Here is a 19908-nt window from a genome sequence, read left to right as displayed (position 1 = left end):
AGCAAAATTTTCTTAAAACGCTTGTCCATCAAGAATAAATACCAAAAGTCTGTGGAGGATCATATTGAGGAGCAGAGTGATGAGTTACTAACAAAAGGACCCTATGCCAACGGAAGTGAGTAAATAACCACGATTATCAAAGTGCATGAGTTACTAATGAAATGATCCTTTGCCAAAGTGAGTAAATAACCACGATTATCTGTTTGACATAACCGTTATCCATCCCTAATAATAATTACACTGTAATTTGAAAAAACTCTAAAAGGCTAAAAGGGGAAGCCCCCAAAAGCTTTTTCTAATTAATCCTAGTCTTTTTAGGTTAGGGAGAAGCTAAGCCTGAGTATAGTACAAAAATAATGTTCAATCAAGGACTTTTTACCTAGAGGATTTTGAAAGTTGGATTACCTTTTTGTATTCTTTTGGTGCGATCTTTGGCATGGAGATTCAAAAAGGTACAACCACATACAAAAAATTATAGCAACTTTATGTGATCTAAACCACTTGCTTTCCCCATCTTTCAAGTGTTCTAAGTTGAAAAAGTTGAAAAACTTGACATCCCACACTCAAAAAAGTAATGGAAACATTCAGACCCTTTTTCCTCAACCAATCTTTTTTCAAAAAAGCATCAATGAACTTCCACAAGCTTTTCTTTTTCTGCTTCATATTTTCAAACACCAATTGTTTATGCTTTATTTTTTTCTGTCAAATCATAAAAAGAACAGAAGAAAACTCAGAAATCATCCGTAGAAAAAATCAAAATATACTTTTACTAAGAAAGACAAAGGAATTAAAATACATAGAGATCACATAACTGAGGCTAAAGAGATAATAACCCATCAATGTAGTTCTCTTTAGGAATCGACTGAATAGTGAGATTCAAACTTGAGATATCTTTCAGCGTTCGGAAGAAAAGTGCCACTAAACCCGTCAATGTAGTTACCCAAAGTTTGATTCTAACTATTAATAAATCCACTAGAAAACACAGATTACAGAAAACTCTATCATTAAGACCCCCCGTTGGAAAACAAAGCTTCCCAAATCTCGGTAAAAACCTCAGTAATCACTCCGTGATGATGTGTGGAATTCAAAGACAGAAAACACTGCAGAAGCTGTTCGAGATCCTTCGCCGAAAATATCTGCTTCTCGAAGATCATCTCCACCATTGATGTCCTGAAGTCGTTGTACGGATCGCTCGACTTCTTCACCACCGCAAAGCAGTCCTTCACTCTTCCTTGCAACGGAAGCAGACCCACGTCGGAACTCGCTCTTCTCCGGCTGCCGCTGCTCCCGTTTCGCCGTGAGCGACCGCGCAAGCGGGGCCCGGAGGAGTCGGAAGAGTGGCTCTTTGAAGAAAACAGTGTGTCAGTCTCGTCATCGCTGCTCGACCACCATCCTCTGTAGTTGTTACTATCGAAAGATGAAGAACTAAACGGGAAAAAATCATCGTTGGTTTTGTTCTTCTTTGAATTCCTCGTCTTCTTCTTCTTTTTCTTGACTCTTGTTTTTCTTTGTTTCGAGTTTTTCTCATGGAGGTTGTAGAAGGGGTTTAACGGCGGCGAGTTTGGCGAGGCTGGAGGGCATGTGTGGCCGTCGGGATTAAAGGGTTCTACAAAAGGAGAGTACTTTTCGAAAATCTTGCGTCTTGGGAGCATGGCGTCTTTGGTAGAGATAATGGATTGATTTGAGTCGGAGCATTTGGGTCTGCAAATGGAAGGAAACTGTCGAGGAGGCAACTGCTTAGGCGGCGGCTCGGCAACATGCAAGTCTTGCTGGTTCTCAGGCAAGGACACGGCTTTTTCGATCACGTCCGATAAGTTTCGGGTCCTGCAGGAGCCGAATGAGGATCGGAACATGTTTGAGAGCTTGAGCTTGAATCGGTTTTGCATTGCACTTGCAGACAGCTGTGGAGAAGAACTGAGTTTCTAGAGAGAGAGAGAGAGAGAGAGAGAGAGGAGAGAGAGAGATGGAGGAGTTTGGATGAGACGGGTATAAATGCATGAGAAACCGAAAGTGGGAGCGTTTTAAATGATATTTTAACAGTTGTTTGAGGAAACTTTTTGCTGGTTTGTCTTCTCCTTTGTCATCTACAAGAAATACGAGTAATGTTATTCACACTATATTTTTATATTACATTTTTGTATTATTTTAGGTGATATTTAATAAAGACAGCCACCTCATTTAAATTAATCAGATTTTTAAATTTAGTTCATTATTTAATAAACTAATAATTAAGAAAAATTAGTTAATTAAATGATAATTGTGTTATACAACTCCTTCATTTCCTTGGGTTTTGCAAATTTTTCAAATGATGTGGCTGTCCACATCAGATGTCACCTAAGGTGATATAAAAAAAATGTGGTATAAAAACAATGTATGAATAGCATTACTTCAAGAAATACTGGTTTTGATTATTTGATTATATTGTTGACTTGTAGCCATAATTTTTTTTTCTTAGATGCGAAAGTGAACACATTAGTGAGAACGGATGCAATCTCTATTACGTATATTTGACTACAAATTTTCCCTTAAAGTTTAAATTAAGTAAAAGTAAAATCTCGTTGGTATAAAAAAATAGTTCTTATTTTTCTTTTTCTAAGATGATATATGGTCCAACTTTACCTCCCAACTAATCTTTTGTATTTTAGCATTTTTTTTTTCAATTTTTTTTTTTGGGGTTTCAGCCAATTTGGAATCTTGCCTTGAGAATGAATTTATGAATATGAAATCATTACACAGTTATGTTACGCATGCATGGGCAGCTAGATGATGAACCATTCGACTGCAGATCTGGGGAATGCCTTCTATCTATGGTTATTGCGTAATTGCCCACGCACTATATTAGGTCTTGTGCATGGGAGGATGGACCAAAAACTTTAGTGATCTTGAGGCTATTTATGGGCATATATAATTGTAGTTTAAACTATGTTGAAAGAATATAAGCTTATATATTTCGTTGGTCAAAAAAAATTTTAAACCATGAAGTTTACGCGAGAGGATTTGAATTCGAAGTAAGGGAAGTGTCACACTACCCTATTCACTTTAGCTTTAAGCCTTGTATGTGAAGCAGGATTTGGATATAATCAAACTATGTATCGTAAGAAAATTCAAAATTCTAGCTTAAGATGTGAGGAACATTAAATTATGCACCTATACATGTAGAATATCACCATACTAGAAATGCTACTTGTCTGCCGCTCTTTAGGTCATCTAAGTTTGAACTAAAAGCTCTTAAGCCTTTCATAAAAATATGGCATCGACACAGTTCGTTTTGGCATTTTCTCACATGTACACAGTTCTTTTTGGCATTTTTCACATGTGTGACTAAATAATTGAATATGTTTCATAATTATGGCATAATCTTGATTTCACTTGTTTGGATTTATTATGTTATTTGAAATCAATTTCTCCGAGCAAGCTCTTCCATCTTGTAGACGTTTTCTTCGATGTCATTTGGCTTCATGACATTCTAGTATAGTTTTTATTTTTTTCCAAGACTTGTTACGTTTACATTATCCAATTTCAAGTTAGATTGATGATTATGTTACAAGGAAGTAGAAACCTTTATATGCACTTCCAAGAATTAATTAATGACAAGGAAGAGGGTAAAATATTGCTGTCAAATATACACCGCAGATGCAGAAATTATTATAAACTGTGGATGTTGCTTTCTTGGTTCCTGTATAGGAATCAAACAATCCTGCGGCTTGTTATGACGTTGCAGTAATATATACCTATATGTAGGTATATATTAAATTAAAAGAAAGAAGAAACTAGAATCTAAAAATTCTTAGCAAGTGATATATTGTGTTGATGGTTAGAGTATTCCACTTCCACTTCAACTTATTCTTAATGTATTTCGAGTTTAAATTCTTTGATTTTTTTAGTGTAGATTAATATGTGTAGAATATCACTTGTAATATTAAAAAGAGATGTTTGACTTTAAAAAAAATCAAAAGAAACGTTTGAGAGATATGTAAACCATGAGTAATCATATTTAATATACATATATAGACGATTGATCGTAGAACTATTTTGAAATATATTAGTGGGTATGAGAGAAAATCAGTGATGACTATGAGACCTGGATTGAGGCTCTGACTCTATCTTTGTAAGGAGAAATTTTTCAATGTGTCAGGTCGTGTTTAATATACATATATAGACGATTGATCTTAACACTCTTTTCAAATATATTAGTGGGTACGAGAGAAAATCAGTAAAGACTATGAGACATGGACTGATGCCCTAACTCTATCTTTGTAAGAAGAAATTTCAGTGTATTGGAAATACGGTTCGGTAGCCCAATACAAGTGGTTGGATACACACTGAAAAATTTCCTCTCTGTGAGAACCTTTCTTCTCATTGGTATAATATTATCTTTAAGTAGAAAACAGGTTTGTAAAGAGACAAGGATTTGGTCCTTTTTTTGTTTCTGAATATAAAGTGGGGTCTCTATGTTGGTAAGCACCTTAAATTAAACACACAGATGCATGAAGCATGGAAATGGGAGGGTCATTAGCCAACATATTTGTAGCGCAGCCTGGCTCCATTCAACCACTTACCATGTACACTATATGTGCTCGTGACCCAATAGTTTAGTTTTTATTGATGATTAAAATTGTTATTGGCGTTTTAGAAAAATTGTCGAGTCCGTTATCATAAAAATATTATTTTGAAGTCTAAAAAACAGATTTTCTTCTTGCGTAATCTATGTACATGAGCTACATTTCTTTTCTTTTCCGAAAGACCATAAAACTTATGCACAATATATTCTTCAGAATCAGTTATATTCTTCCTTGTGAGTTCAAATTTAGCTCTTGAAATTGGAAGTTTCGATAAGCAGACGTTGCATAAAAAAAGAATGCCTTGGAAAGTGGAAAACCTCCCCAAACATGCAGGTTTGTCACCCACCACCCCTGGTTACATGCATATTTTCATGAAAGAGAGGGGTTAGTGAGATTCAGAGTGGAGGACAAAGGTTATATTGTCACCTTTTCCATGTTGTACATGGGAAATATTATTATTCAACAGGCTTTTTTGATGTTTTCAATCTGAATTTTTGGTTTTATATCTGTTGTCAATATGTTCGTGTCTGCTTCCCATTTGTCCACCAGTTAAAAGACAAATTGAGAGAACCTAAAACTCTCGGCTTGCACCGAACAACTTGAAAGGTTTCATGTACTGACTACTGAGTACTACTTACGTTTCAATTTTCACAATTAAAATTAAAAAAAAAAAAAAAAAAAACAAATGAAAAAAACTTGAAAATTTTGAGTTTTAACAGTAAGGACAAAATAAAAGGTAAAGTGAATAGTATCAGGATTGACTTTTTAGTATAAAAATGTGATTTTTAGTTAAAATAAACAGTACCCGAAGTTTTTCGTTAAAGTTCTCGAAAAAAAACCCTAGTGGCATATAATACGTATATATATTTATATTTTCTTCAAACACACACACGCGCGCACGTATATATATTTGAAGATGAGCATCTCATGGCCTTAGAAGCTTCCAACAGCTAAATACAGATTGGGGAGCCCAGGTTCTTAACCTTTACAACCAATGCTCCCATGCAACCAAGAGCTAACAGACAGTCTTCTGCAGATGGGATTCATTTTTCAAGTCAAAGTTTGCTCTTTGACAAGAAGAAACTTATTGCCACGACATAGATTTCGTCATTCACTTACACTCGCTTTCATGCTCTTGTTATGACTAAAAGGTCCAGGCTCTGAAAATTTAAAAAAAAAAAAAAAAAAAAAAAATCGATCTGGACTTGCGAGAGGGGTTAGTGTTTGACGTGTTGAGAATGCAATTTGGGTGAAAATGGTGGTTACTATTTCCATGAATACCATAAAGGAATAGGATTGGAGGTAAAAAAGACAAGGGTAATGAACCAAGCTATGAGCCAATAAGCTTTCATAACACTCTCATCACCCCCTTGCAAGTTGTAATCTTATCTAACAAGCCAAGTTCTAGGTAATTCAACCGATCTATGGCTAATTCTTGTTAATTGAAATTGTAAACAAGATGAAAATCTTTAGAGTTTAGTAAACTATAGCTAATTTGAACTCATGTGTCTAATTGTAGTTAATTCAGACGCGAAAAAAAGATGAACAGTCTTTGGAGTTAATTCGATCAAATTGGAAACAAGATGAGTAATCTTTAGGTTAATTCGGACTGAAACAAGATGAAAAATCTTCAGGTTTTAGTTGCAATCTCAAGCCCATTTGAAGTCTCTATAAACACAAGCCAAGTTTTGGTATCTGATTTGGATCTAATTATGGTTAATTCGGACTGAAAACAAAATGAACAAGCTTTAGGGTTTAGTTGTAATTTAATGTTTATGTGTAGTATTTATGAAAACAAGCAACACTTTGGCTAATTCCAACTTATCCGTGTCTACTTGTGGTTAATTCGAACTTCAAAAAAAAGATGAACAACTTTTAAGTTAAATTCATAATGAAAACAAGATGAACAATTTCTAGGGTTTAGTTGCAATCTTTTTATAACAAGCCAAGCTCTATCTAATTTTGGACTGCTCTGTGTCTAATTCTAATTAGTTCATACTCCAAAACAGCTTTAACCCAGGTCCTTCCTATTGTGGTGAGGTTTTCCGAAATTCTGCGGGTAGATTTATTGGTGGTTTCTCCTTGAACTTGGGGCATTATATTCTTTCTATGCGGAGTTTCATGTTGTCATCCTTGTTGTGAAGTTATCGTATGTGCAAGGTTGGCAAAGCTTATGGCTTGAAAGTGACTCTTCTAGTGTGATATCTTGCTTTGCTTATGGTTATTTTTCTCCTCGTTGGTCGCTACAGATCCGTTGGAAAAACTATATTTCCAGGTGGTGGCACATGGTTTTCCTTGCTCTCATACATTTTGAAAAGCGATCGAATACAATTGCCAACATATATTAGCTAATTTAGGACCTTCTCTTGTCTTCATTTGTATGTCAAGTCTCTTCTTCTATATAGATTCTTCCTTTTTTGCATTTAAATGTCTTAACATGCAGGCCTACAAGTATATCTCCCCTTCTTGTTTTGCGATTTTCTTTTTTACCTAGTCCTTTCTTCACATCAATGATAACTGTTTGAAGTCGCAATTAATTTTGGCAATTTGGCAAAAGCATCCCATACAACAATACAAGATATGGATTGTTGGGCACTGATGGGTAAAAGGGGACAGGCCTTTCAAAATCAATCAGAGAAAAGAAAGATTTGAACCCAATTACAGGCACTAAACGATGGGAAAGTAACAAAGTTGAAAAGTTGCTTGGAATTTTTACCATGTTTAGTAACTCAAGTCAATCGAACTCATTTTGTATAGTTAGAATGCGTGTGGATGCACAGGTTTTTTTTTTTTTTTTTTTTTTTTTTTTTTTTTTGTGTTTTGATAGAAACGATGGTAGTATATTGATAGAGAGGCCATTGGGAGCCAAGAGTCACTGTACAAAAATGTTACATTACATCCTCCACAAGGAGATCAATAATGAAACTAGGAGGCTGGTAAATCCAATCAAGATGACTGTCAATATTTAGACTGAACCTAGATAAACGATGAGCAACGGTGTTGGCTTGACGGTGAACATGGGCAGAAAGATCTTCACTGACTGCAGCGAGCAAACTCTTCGGGCACAGGTTTTCCATCCACCCGTGAACAACCACCATTTTTCTCCTAGTTGTTTGTCATCCTCTTGTCTTTGTCTAAGTTCTCTATTCTTTTCTTCTATTTTTTTTACTTGTGAACAGACTGGTTGTACAGTTTTACAGTTGTTTTATATTCCATATAGGTATAGTACAATTTAGGGTTGATGTTGGATATTAGTCTGTAATAATCTAATCTGATGTACTTAATTAACAATCTCCATTGACCACCAATTGGGGGCCAACATGTACGAATTGTTTATTATTCTTTTCTTTCAAAAAAAAAAAAAGAAGAATAGCTGGTAGCAAAGCTACGACAATCCATTTTGTTGAAAAAACTTACAAAGACCATTTCAGCATTCTTCTGGCTGTCATCGTGTGATTCGCCAACGTTAGGAATGAAACAGAATTTTCATTTTTATTGAAGAATACAAGTATATCAACCTTCCCCTTGGTCACTATTGTTACGGATTTGTTCACCACCATTCATCCTTAATTAATTACAAGCAACTTCTAATTGTAGCTTTTTCACCTTGATATCTTTTGAATATATAATCTCAACAGTGTAGATTAACATATTACATGTTTTTAATTCATAGTAGAACAAAAAATACAAGGCGTTTAGGGCAGCACAATCACTACATCTCTCTCATTTCCGTCACCCTATTCACATTTGTTGTGTCTTTGTCTTCAAAAATCGTCCCCATTTCTTCTAAGGTCTTGCCTTTTATCTCCGGCAGAAAGAAGTAAAAGAACACCGTTGCAACCGCCATTATTCCGGCCAACACAAAAAACATTCCCCCAAATGTTATCTTGTTAGAGATGGTTAGAAATGTCATCGACACCACCCTGCTTACCAACCGGTTCACCGATATGACTAGACTTGAACCCTGGGCCCGTAACCTCATAGGAAAGATCTCCGATGAGTAGACCCAAGTTATGGGCCCAAGCCCAATCGAAAAGAACGAAACATTTGCGCAAACAGCCACGATACACAAGGCAATGGCCCATGTGGGCTTACTACTCGAATGCTCCAGAAATTTTGATTCGAGGCCCAGCCTAGCTAACGAGACCACCATCCCGACCGAGCCCAATAACAAAAGGGGCCGCCTCCCAAACCGGTCCAAATAACTCGCCGAGATGAAAACAAAGGATGTTTTGGCAAGGCCCATTATGACATTAATGCCAAAGAGCTGTTTCTTGCTGTGAATTCCAGCTGCCCTAAATACTTCCGGGCAGTAGTACACGACGGCATCGTTGCCGGAAGCTTGCATGAAAAAGTTGATCCCTATGGCAGCAACGAGCATCCAACGAATGGGCTTAGAAGGACGCAACAAGAGTTCCTTCCAAGCCCCTCGTCTAGGCTCACCAGCTGAAGAATCTTCCTGGGCCGTTAATGGGCCTATAGGTAAATCCAAAGCAGCCTTACTCATCTCCTCAAGCCTCAGTTGAGCTTCCTCTTCAGAACATGATGTTTTCAGTAAGACCTCTTTTGCTTCCCTTAATTTCCCCTTCATCACAAGCCAACGAGGGGACTCAGGTATTGCTATAACTCCCAACCCAATTCCGATTGCCGGCACCGCCACCAACCCGAGCATCAGCCTCCAGTTTATGTGCGGCGGTAGGCCGGACAAGGCGTAGTTACAAATATAACCTAGTAATAACCCGAATGTGATGAAGACTTCCGGAAGAGAGGTGATGAATCCCCGGCTCATGGCGGGGGATAGCTCAACCGTGTAGACGGGAGCTATCATGAGGGCGTAGCCGACACCAATGCCGGCCACGACACGTTCGACCGTTAGAGATAGGTAGGACGGCGCTAGGCCCATGAGGAGTGCACCTATTAGGAATGTGCAAGCGGCTAGGACTATAGTGTAACGCCGGCCTATATAATCTGAAGTCTTGCCGGAAGCTAGTGATCCTACCAAAGAGAACACGTTTAGGGTTCCTACCAAAATTTCCACTTGGGTTGATGTGATCTTGAGATTCTCTTTGATGTAGAGCACCGCACCACTCATCACTCCGATATCTGCACAAATTTTACACAATTTCTTCGGTAAAATTGAAGGAAATGAAACTGTTATCAACGCTCCAAAACAGTCATTCCATACTTCTTTCTCTCCGATGCTTTATTGGCTTTTTATCTAAAATAGTTCCGTCAATTATTTTGGTCATTCTGTAGAAAAATCTCCGTTAAGATCAAGAAAACATCAGTTGGAGGGCACATGTTTATTTGACAAAGTTGCCTGAAGATTTCTCACATAATGATTGACAGTAGACATATCGATTCTAAATCTCACAAGACATAAATGGTAGAAAAAACCCACAAAGAACTTACCATAACCCAAAAGAATGGAATTTGCGGAGGCCAAGAGAGCGCAGACAATTATGTACTTGTTCATCCCGGATTTTCTTTGATCGATTTGCCCCTCCCCTGGATCCCTAATCACATCCATTTCCCAACTCCTTCTCCTTCTTCTGAGGATATTTTATGTAAAGATCTCAGTTTCTGTTGGTTTGGAGAGGGAGGGACTGAGAGTGGATAGGTTTTGTTAGGTTGCAGAAGGGAGCAAAATTGCATGAAGGAGGAGTGAGAAAACTCGGCATAACTTGGGAACGAACAACACGTTCGGCAACCGAAGCAGTAGTGGCATTTTCTCTATTAATTCACATAAACTGTGTGAGAAAATTTTTATTTTTGTTTTTGAAATAAAAGAAGAGAGGAAAAGAGTGATAGAGGATGTAGGAGTGGAAAGTGTTTTTATTTTTTTTAATTTTTAATTTTTTTTAATTAGAGATATGTTAGGATTACATATAGAGATTTAAAAAAAAAAAAGCAAAATTTGACTGTGTGAAATTACATTTCTGCCTCATATTTATTATTCATGTTCTGTTTTAATTAGAAAATTAAACTGGTAATTTTGTAAGATTTTAGTTGACAGTAAGTGTTTTATTAATTAATAAGGATTTACTCTTACTTTTGCCTTTTAGTCAAAGTCTTACTTCTACACAGACTTGTTGACTTCAATCTGTATTATTCTTTTTTTTTTCTTTTCTATTTTAATTTTTATAGGCTCGTTTGTAGGTGTTTTTAAAATAATTGAAAGTATTTTTTGTGAAAATACATTTAGAACCAATTTTCATTAAAAATATAAGTGAATCCTCGAAAATCATTAACGTACTTAAGTGTTTTTGAAATTCAGAAACATTTTTTCTAAAAATTCTTTCAATCATTTTAAAAATAGTTTCAAACGAGTCATTTATCGAAAAGATAATACTTTCATTGAATTCGAAATCAAAAAGATATTAAGTCTTTATTTGGCTATTTTGTTAGTCAATAAGCTATGATAAAGTGGTGATTAAGGTACCTCCTTGAGTCAGAGTGACAAATTTTTGGGTCATCTCTCTGTCATTCAATTTTCTTTTGGGTTGAGTCATAACCCATTCAGTCATTCGACTTCTTTCTTAACAACTTCGTATTTCTTTTGATGTTTTTTTTATTGAAACGCGATATCGGTTTTATCGAAGCTCACCACTCTTTAACACTCTTTTTGTTGAAGCTCCAGTCTCTAAACATACCTTATTTATTACAGTGAGGTGATTTTAATTTTTAAGATATATGTATTGAATAGATACAAATATTAAAATTTAAACTCATTAAATACTGAAAAATAAAATGACGAGCATTACCACCTGTTGAGCGTGATGAACAAAAATACGGAAACACCAAGAAAGAGAGCAATCTTCGAGAAAGATCATTATCGATTAAGTTTGAAGGGTTCGTTTTGCTTTTTGATAAAGCTATTGAGAGTGTTTCAGTATAACTGTATAAGTGCTTTTACTTACTTGACTTTTCATCAAAAAATAAAATTACTTATACAAAGAAGCACACTCCACACATGATGTGTTTTGCCGCTAAACCACTTCACGTGTTTCGGGTTTTCTCTGTGGTGGTTGTGAATTGCAGGTACTGAGGCAGCTCCAAGAAAGAAGAGAACCTCGTCGTCGTTTGAAGTAGATCATCAGCTTCCATCTGAGCTTTGGCTATGAATTATAAGTTAGATCCTTGCATTTACTTTTCAGAAATAGTTTTGGTTTGTAAATTTTTATTATCCAATCAGAGATTTTTACTGTATTTACATATAAAGAATCAGAGCAATGGGATTCGGAGACTATTTCTACAAATTCATCCCAGCATTGTCAATATATTCAGCGACTTGTGAAGCAAGTTGATACGTCCAGTTCACAGCGGTGCCGAAAAAGAGCTCCCAAAACCATAGATCCAACGCGAGGACCGTGGAAAATATGAGCAATGCCAAAGTCTGGTAGCGGTTCAAAGGCCAACCTGATACTTCCGCCATCGTCTTCAGAAATGGAAGGGAACTGCTCTTCAGATCCTGCTTCCTTATGGACCATGCGGAAATCCATTGTGCCTGAGTAGGGATCAGCTCCAACTCCTGCAATCGTCTCCCCAGGTCTGGCATGTGACCCCCTCCATATAGTATTGCAATCTTGTTGTTCCCGCTGTCGATTGCTTTTTGAAGAGCATCTATGGCAGCTCTGTTTCTCTCACCAATGATCACAGAGCTCTCTTCTACATCGGCTGTAGCCTGCGTGAATCTTAACCAAGTAATACATGTGTGTTAGTTTTGAGTTTCCTGCACACTAACAACTTTCCTATTCAAATTTTTGCACCAATTCACAATTCCCTTTTGAGACTAAAAACCCAATTGATAATTCGTTTGATCAGTTATGAAAATTCGTTCATCAAGAAGAAGTGACGGAAAGCGAAACTCTTGACAAATACTTACTCAGATGTTAATCTCTTGGCCAAGAAGACCTTCATCGCAGCACCTAAATCAAGCCTAGACAAGGCTTCTAGTTCTGGAAATTCCGATTCCTGACTGCCCGTGTCTGCACAGACACCTCCGATAATGAGAAGGCCAACAAGTGGCATCGGAAGCACACGTGCGGCCCACAAAAGCTTAGATCTCCAGGGACCAAGGCCTTCTGGAATTGAAACAGTTTGAATCATAGCTTTCGTGGATCTAACAGTCATATCTCTTGCAAATGTGAAGAAGCTTTCGCCCTTTTCTTCCTGAAAGAAATGAAAAAGGCAATAGATGCACCAATGATCCTCAAGCATTTTACACCCTCCAAAAAGGAGAGAGAAGATACATACCTGAAGCAATTTGAAAGTCTCGAAGTCGAGGTCTGCATGGTACCAATTCTCAGACTCATAATCAAGACAGTCTAATTGGAAATCAAGAGTCAGAACCCGAGCCATCTGTCGCTGAATGCATCCGAGGATGTTAAATCCTCTTGAGCGTGAGCTTTTGACTTTTAGTCTTTTCGTGGCAGCAAGGAATCTTCTGTTCTCTAAACTTTCCCGGCTAGTCACCATCTCATAAAGGACACAATCATAGGACTCAAGTTCCTTTTGGAGGGTCTCAAAGTACCTGGAAATTGTATTTAAGATCATTAACATTGTAATGGCTGGGACAACCAATCTATACTCATACAGATTAAGTAAACATCAACTTCTGTTACCGAAAAAAAAATATCAACCACTGCCGAAAGTTAATAACAATTACCAAGGGGAATCTAAAATCGAGCCCAAAACGAAATATTCTGCATATCATTTAAGTTAAGTTTCAAAAAATGACGTAAAATTGATCAAGGCACTTTCCTAGCACCAAGTCTCTAACAATCTTGGCATGCATTTCATTGCATTCTAGCGTCGAATGTACATTTTTTTCCTTGAAATCACAGCCCAGCAAAGTTATGTGTAAAACTTATACGAAAGCTAAACTTCAAAACTTCATTCTTTTTCTTGAAAACACTTTAAACTTATATGAAAGCTACCCTTTAAAGCTTCATCTCTCAAACCACTAGCATTGCATTTATTTAGCTCAACTCACGCACGATGTTTGAGCAACAACTTTTCCACTCAATCGATAATTTAGAACTAATAAGGCTTTAGCTTCCGAGTTCATATATTTCACTAACAATTAAACAATTCCAATCATAAGTAGCTAACTGCAAAACTACGACAAAAGAAGAAGCAATTGCGCAAAAATAACAATGATTGCTTGAAGATACATACTCTTTATCCGCGATGTGAATTGTCGAAACCAAATCAACCTACAACACCAAAACAAGAACAACCCAAAAAAAAAAAAATATTAGAAACAAACCCCCACAAACAGAACAAAAGAACTCAAATCAAAGAATCCAACTTTACACCCAATACCTGAAGAAACGGCCTCAAAAGCGACCAAGGGAACCGCTTTTTGTAGCTGACAACCGCCGTCTGCAGCTCCCCCGTTCCGCCATCGGGACCCCTTTTGAACCGCATGAAATCCGCAAGCGAATTGTTCTGCAAAAACTGGTCGGCGGAGCCGTCCTCAATTGGGCTGAGGGAGGAAGAGCCGAAGACCTTGAAAGGAAGGAGCTTTGAGGGTCTGGAGAATCTGAGGGTCCGTTTGGAGGATTCGAAGGGCCTGGCTTTGAAGCTGGTGGAGGTGGAGGAAGCATCGCAGTGAGTGGCGGAGTTGGAGGGAAACAAGGAGGAGGAGGAGAGAATGGAGAGAGAGGCTGAGACCATGCTTGCTTTCTCCAGAGAGAGAGAGAGAGAGTTGGGGGGCGTCCAGATAAACAAAACAAAGAGGAAATGGAGTTGGTCGATGGAGTGAATATCTATTGGCCAAAAAGGAAGGTGGTTGAACCTCGCGGGATTTTTTTCTTAATAAAATCTTGGAAATGGGTTGTTCTTTTTTGGATTTTCATTTTGGAAAATTGGAAATTATATGACAAAAAATATAATATTTTTTTCGTTGAAATAATATTATCTCAGACCATGACACATGAAATATAAATTATATTTATATATATATATATATATATATATATATATATATATATATATATATATATATATACCACATAAAACAACACGATCAATAGTTTTTTCAGGAAAAAGTTTACACATGAAGGATAAAATTGAATTCAACGTTGTTGACGGTGTTGATCGTGTATTTTAAATAGTATATGTGCAGGCATCCATAAATTTTTCGTATTAAAATTGATTTAACTCGTGTGAATTTCTTTTATTTTTAATCTGTAATTGCTCTTTATTTTTTAGAAAATATAAAGTTTATTAAAAAATGCCAAAAAGTAATTTATAATTAACCGATTTTATTCATGTATATTTTCATTTTTCTTTTCTTTTTCAGGTTGTATCACATTAGAAATGGGCAAGTGATAGAAAACAGAAAGAAAATATTTGAACCCATATAACTTCTTTTTACACTTAATTTAAATTTTAAATATGAATTGTCTTTTTTACCCTTTTGCATAATTACCATCAAGTATATGATGAAATTAACAATAAAACTAAAATTTATCAATAAACCCACACCTATCACCTAGGCACATGGGTTTGATTCATACTCTATGTTCTGAAAAATATTTACCACCCAAAAAGAGGAAAAAACAGAGTTTTGTCTAAAGAAGGTCCTTGAGAAGGGGTGGATGTATAGAACTCTAAAACGCTAAGGGTATTCATGACAGCTAAACCCTAAGACGCTCTCATAGATAAGGGTATTGTCCGCACCGTCTCAACCAACACACCCAACAAACCTGGAATTGTTGTGGTAGCCCATGTATCAAGACCAAAAGAACATCGGAAGAACCGAAGGGAGACTTTTTTTATGTCATTCGATGCAAGCTGGCTACCAGCAACATGCAGATAACTTTAGTTCGATCTCAACAGCCTAGTTGTTACGAACTCTACCCTCATTACCCATAACACTTTTTTTTTTTTCTTTTTGTGGTGAAACGATAACAAATTCAATGCAGTTAAGAATTGACTTAAACCAATACCTCTCTTTCCAATCTCGTATTCATAGGAGCTTTGGACAAACTCGTGATACATTTGACCGGTCCAATCAGTGTTAGTTTATCTGCAAGAGCACTTTTTTCAGCGGAGAGCCGCAACACATGACGCAAGATTGAAAACCCTCTTAATCTTATGATTGCACAAAGTTCTTGATGTGTACTCAAGAATCATATTGACCATTCCAGAGTGATGGACAAAGCATTATTCAAAGTTTGTAGCTAACATAATCAATTTTTTATTTTGAAGTTTTGTCTCTATTTTAATGAAATTATTCACTCTTGACACGAAATCTAACATATTTTCTGGTTTTGTTCTTTTAATCTATTGGGTTAAAGATAAATGTAAACATATTAAACTAGGCTTGTAAGGGTGGTTTAGGTAATAAATTTGGATTTAAAGGAATATTAACAGTTTCTTTAAAAATAATATGGGTGTAAAAAATACGTGTGGAAATAAGTTACATGGTTCAAATAAAATTATCCAAACAGAAAACATTGGGATTAAAGCCATACTCTTCCTTGTTCTTGGAAGAGACTAACAACATAATTTCACACACCAAGTACAAGGCCACAGAAATTGAAATGGAACTTCAGTGCTTAACAATTTCAGAATCACGGAAAATCGACAGTTTTCGGTCGTTTCTTTGCCTACATTTCGAGTCCATCACGAAAAAATTTCACCGGACAAGCAAAGATACGTTGGAGCCGGGCGTAGATGGAAAAGTAAAAACAAAAGGGAACAAGAAGAAATCCCATGAATTTCATCGCACAAAATCTTCATGAAACTCCTTTTCTTCTTGCGATCGAGAAGTCGAACCCGCTTTCACAATGGACTGACTTATTTACCACTACTGCTTTTCTTCCTCTTCCGTCTACCTGAAAACAAGAAAGCTATAAACTTAGTAACCTGCATGGTATTAACCAAGATAAACACCCTCACAAACTATCAGTCTATCACTGCATCCTTGCATTTCCCCAACCACGGAATCAGACTCGAAAAGCACCTACCAACACAGCATACTAGAAACAGCTTAGGAAGTTCAAGGGAGTTACGGAAAATACCAGGGATTGAATTACACTGACTAACCTCATATGTGAAAGTAACACTACTTGATTTATTTGTACACAATGAGTATCGGGGGTCAAATTATTTCCGTATCTGTTGGAATAAGTTTGCACACCAACTTAAAATTCTCGACCCCACTGGAGTTCGAACCAAATCTATGATCAAACCAATAAACCAAACTTCCAATTTTACAGGGAAAGTCATGATAATTGTCGGAGACATTGTAAAGCCAAAACGCCAAGGACATCAATGTAGTCTGCAAGTCAAAATAAATGGAAGATGTAGGGGAAAAGAGGCTATATTCTAACGTCTCTGAGGTTATAATCGAAAATTTTAAAACTTGTCTTATAATTTGAGCGTCTTTTAACTATTGCCTAATGGTCTACTTGTTTCCTACATTGTAGGTTAGATCTCCCTAAATGGTAACTCAAATTATTGGCTTCACAAAAAGCAGCAGGAAAACAAATCAACATATATCGATAAACCCCTTCAAACTCCCGAAACTTCAAATCCATGCTGTTGCATAAAAGATAGAACAAAAGGGAAATTGATAAAAGATGCACGATTTTATCATCGGAAAAACATATTATGACGAGGTACCAAAAATGTAACTAAGCAACATACAGTGATCTTTTGCACACATAAACCAAAGAGACAAAACTAAGTAATAGCAACATAGGAAGGGCATTACCCCAAGGCATCGGTGGTAACTTCTCTCTCATTTTCATTTCAAGTTTCGGGCCTCCACTATGCACGTGGAGGTTGTTCAGCTCAGGGCAAGTCGGGATGCTATGCCCTTTTTTCCGACACAGGACACATATCTGCAAGCAACACACACGAGATCATCACTATAAGTCGACTCCTGATAAAACTAGAGAACTAACCCATTTCCCCAAAGACTGCAATAACTAAAACTTCTTCAAACACTTGAGGGAAACCCAAAATTGATTCAAGGCATACACAATATTTCCAGGATTAAGCAACAAAATTGCATCAAATATTCATCAGACAATCCTTCTTTCCTAATCTATGCTAACTACTAGGAATTATTATCAACTTACTAACAGATAAAAATCAGAATTGATTCACCTATGACAAATGCAAATTGAACCCACCTCAACATATTCTCGAGCTTCCACATCGATAGGGAACGTGGATGTGTCATTATTTTTCTCATATATTCTCGAGCTTCCACATAGTGGGCTGAAGACTATTCCGTTAAAAAAATTTGGCGCATCAAAAACTGGGTTTTGCAATCCCACCGCGACAGGGATTGTGGTTGTGCTCGGGACTGTCAGTGGGACTATCGGCTCCAGATTCTGAAACAGTCCCACCTGGTCTACTTCAATAGGTTTTGGCGCATCAACAACTGTGTCTTCCAATCCCACCTCAACAGGGACATTATCTGTGCTCTTCTTTCTCTTCCTCTTCTTGCTCGGCACTGTTGATGGGACTACTGACTCAGGCTTCGGAAGCACTCCAGCATGCTCTACTTCAATACATTTTGGCAAATCAACTGGGTTTTCCAATCCGCCCTGGACATGGACTATGGTTGTACTGGGGACTGTCATTGAAACTATCGGCTCAGGATTCGGAACCAGTCCCGCCTGTTCCACCTCAATAGTTTGTGGTGCATGAGCAACTGGGTTTTCCAATCCTACCTCAAAAGGGACTGTGGTTTTGCTCTTCTTTATCTTCCTCTTCTTGCTCGGAACTGTTGTGCTACAGACTATTGCTTCAACAGATTTTGGCGCATCAACAACTAGGTTTTCCAAGCCCACCTCGACAGAGACTCTGGTTGTGCCCGGGACTGTTACTGGAACTATCGACTCAGGCTTCGGAATCAGTCCCGTCTGCTCTGCTTCTGGCGCATCAGCAACTGGGTTTTCCAATCCCGGGACTGTGGTTTTGCTCTTCTTTCTCTTGCTCTTCTTGCTCGGGACTATTGCTTCAATATTCGCAGCATTAACAACTAGATTCCCCAATCCTACCTCAACAGGGACAGTGATTGCCTTCTCATTGCTCGGGACCGTTTGGTCAATCGATTTCGGCAAATCAACGACTGGGTTTTCCAATCCCACCTCAAGCGGGACTGCAGTTGGGCCTATAGGCTCTGGCTCTGGCTGTAAAGCTTGTTCCTTTATGTCAACAGAATTTTGGGAATCGACAATTGGGTTTCCGTCAGCATCAAGAGACGCTACGATTGGGTTCTTCTTTTTCTTCTTCTCCCACCTCTTCTTTTTCGGCTCTGCTTCCGGAAGCAGCGCAGCTTCGTGCTCTGCCGGCTGTGGCGCTGGGACTATTATTTCAACAGATTTTTGGGAATCAACAATTGGGTTTCCGTCAGCATTAAGAGACACTACGATTGGGTTCTTCTTTTTCTTCTTCTCCCACCTCTTCTTTTTCGGCTCTGCTTCCGGGAGCAGCGCAGCTTCGTGCTCGGCCGGCTGCCGCGCTGGGACTATTATTTCAACAGATTTTTGGGAATCGACAATTGGGTTTCCGTCAGCATCAAGAGACACTACGGTTGGGTTCTTCTTTTTCTTCTTCTCCCACCTCTTCTTTTTCGGCTCTGCTTCCGGGAGCAGCGCAGCTTCGTGCTCTGCCGGCTGCGGCGCTGGGACTATTATTTCAACAGATTTTTGGGAATCGACAATTGGGTTTCCGTCAGCATCAAGAGACACTACGATTGGGTTCTTCTTTTTCTTCTTCTCCCACCTCTTCTTTTTCGGCTCTGCTTCCGGGAGCAGCGCAGCTTCGTGCTCTGCCGGCTGCGGCGCTGGGACTATTATTTCAAGAGATTTTTCAGAATCGACAATTGGGTTTCCGTCAGCATCAAAAGACACTGCGATTGGGTTCTTCCTTTTCCTCTTCTCCCACCTCTTCTTTTTCGGAGCTTCTTCTGGGAGCGGCACGGCAGCGTGCTCTGCCGGCTGCGGCGTTGGGATTGCCGCTGGGTTTTCCAATACCACCTTGACCCGAACTGTACGTGTACTCTTCTCGCCGCCCGGGACTGCCGCTGGGACTATTGGGTTTCCGTCAGGATCGACAGAGATTGCGATTGGGTTCTTCTTTTTCCTCTTCTCCCACCTCTTCTTTTTCGGTTCTACTTTCGGGAGCAGCGCGGCGGTGTACTCTGCCGGCTGCGGCGCTTTGGCTTCGCCCTTCACCATTTTCGTCTGAAACAGCTAACGGGATGAATTAGGGGTTTGCAGGATTTTGCGAGGGTTTGGTTTGGTGGAGGAGACGAATAGGGCCTCGAGCTACACAGCGTGCACCAAACTTCATGCGTTCCTGTTGGGTCTTG

General features: G+C 38.1%; 4 protein-coding genes across 4 annotated transcripts; all 4 read right to left on the bottom strand.

Moving 5' to 3' along the window:
- Positions 1-936: 936 nt before the first annotated feature.
- LOC137746421 (transcription repressor OFP8-like) lies at positions 937-1927 on the bottom strand. The gene has a single exon (XM_068486441.1). It carries the CDS (start codon positions 1884-1886, stop codon positions 1005-1007), a length of 882 nt encoding a protein of 293 aa, XP_068342542.1. The 5' UTR covers positions 1887-1927; the 3' UTR covers positions 937-1004.
- A 6009-nt stretch (positions 1928-7936) lies between these two features.
- On the bottom strand, positions 7937-10252 carry LOC137748983 (polyol transporter 5-like). The gene is made up of 2 exons (XM_068489166.1): positions 9975-10252; positions 7937-9665 (listed from the first exon to the last, which is right to left on the bottom strand). Exons 1-2 carry the CDS (start codon positions 10090-10092, stop codon positions 8275-8277), a joined length of 1509 nt encoding a protein of 502 aa, XP_068345267.1. The 5' UTR covers positions 10093-10252; the 3' UTR covers positions 7937-8274.
- A 1413-nt stretch (positions 10253-11665) lies between these two features.
- On the bottom strand, positions 11666-14366 carry LOC137748466 (uncharacterized). The gene is made up of 5 exons (XM_068488619.1): positions 13890-14366; positions 13743-13780; positions 12819-13095; positions 12448-12734; positions 11666-12256 (listed from the first exon to the last, which is right to left on the bottom strand). Exons 1-5 carry the CDS (start codon positions 14241-14243, stop codon positions 11815-11817), a joined length of 1398 nt encoding a protein of 465 aa, XP_068344720.1. The 5' UTR covers positions 14244-14366; the 3' UTR covers positions 11666-11814.
- A 1746-nt stretch (positions 14367-16112) lies between these two features.
- On the bottom strand, positions 16113-19871 carry LOC137747160 (uncharacterized). Its single transcript, XM_068487191.1, has 3 exons — positions 17717-19871; positions 17293-17422; positions 16113-16411 (listed from the first exon to the last, which is right to left on the bottom strand). The coding sequence occupies exons 1-3, from the start codon at positions 19772-19774 to the stop codon at positions 16374-16376; spliced, it is 2226 nt and encodes a 741-aa protein (XP_068343292.1). The 5' UTR covers positions 19775-19871; the 3' UTR covers positions 16113-16373.
- Between the last annotated feature and the right edge of the window lie 37 nt (positions 19872-19908).

The sequence above is a fragment of the Pyrus communis genome, chromosome 10 (assembly GCF_963583255.1).
Source record: "Pyrus communis chromosome 10, drPyrComm1.1, whole genome shotgun sequence".
In the NCBI taxonomy this organism is placed as follows: Eukaryota; Viridiplantae; Streptophyta; class Magnoliopsida; order Rosales; family Rosaceae; genus Pyrus; species Pyrus communis.
Note: the sequence above shows the minus strand (reverse complement) of the source record. Positions and strands in the feature narration are given on the sequence as shown.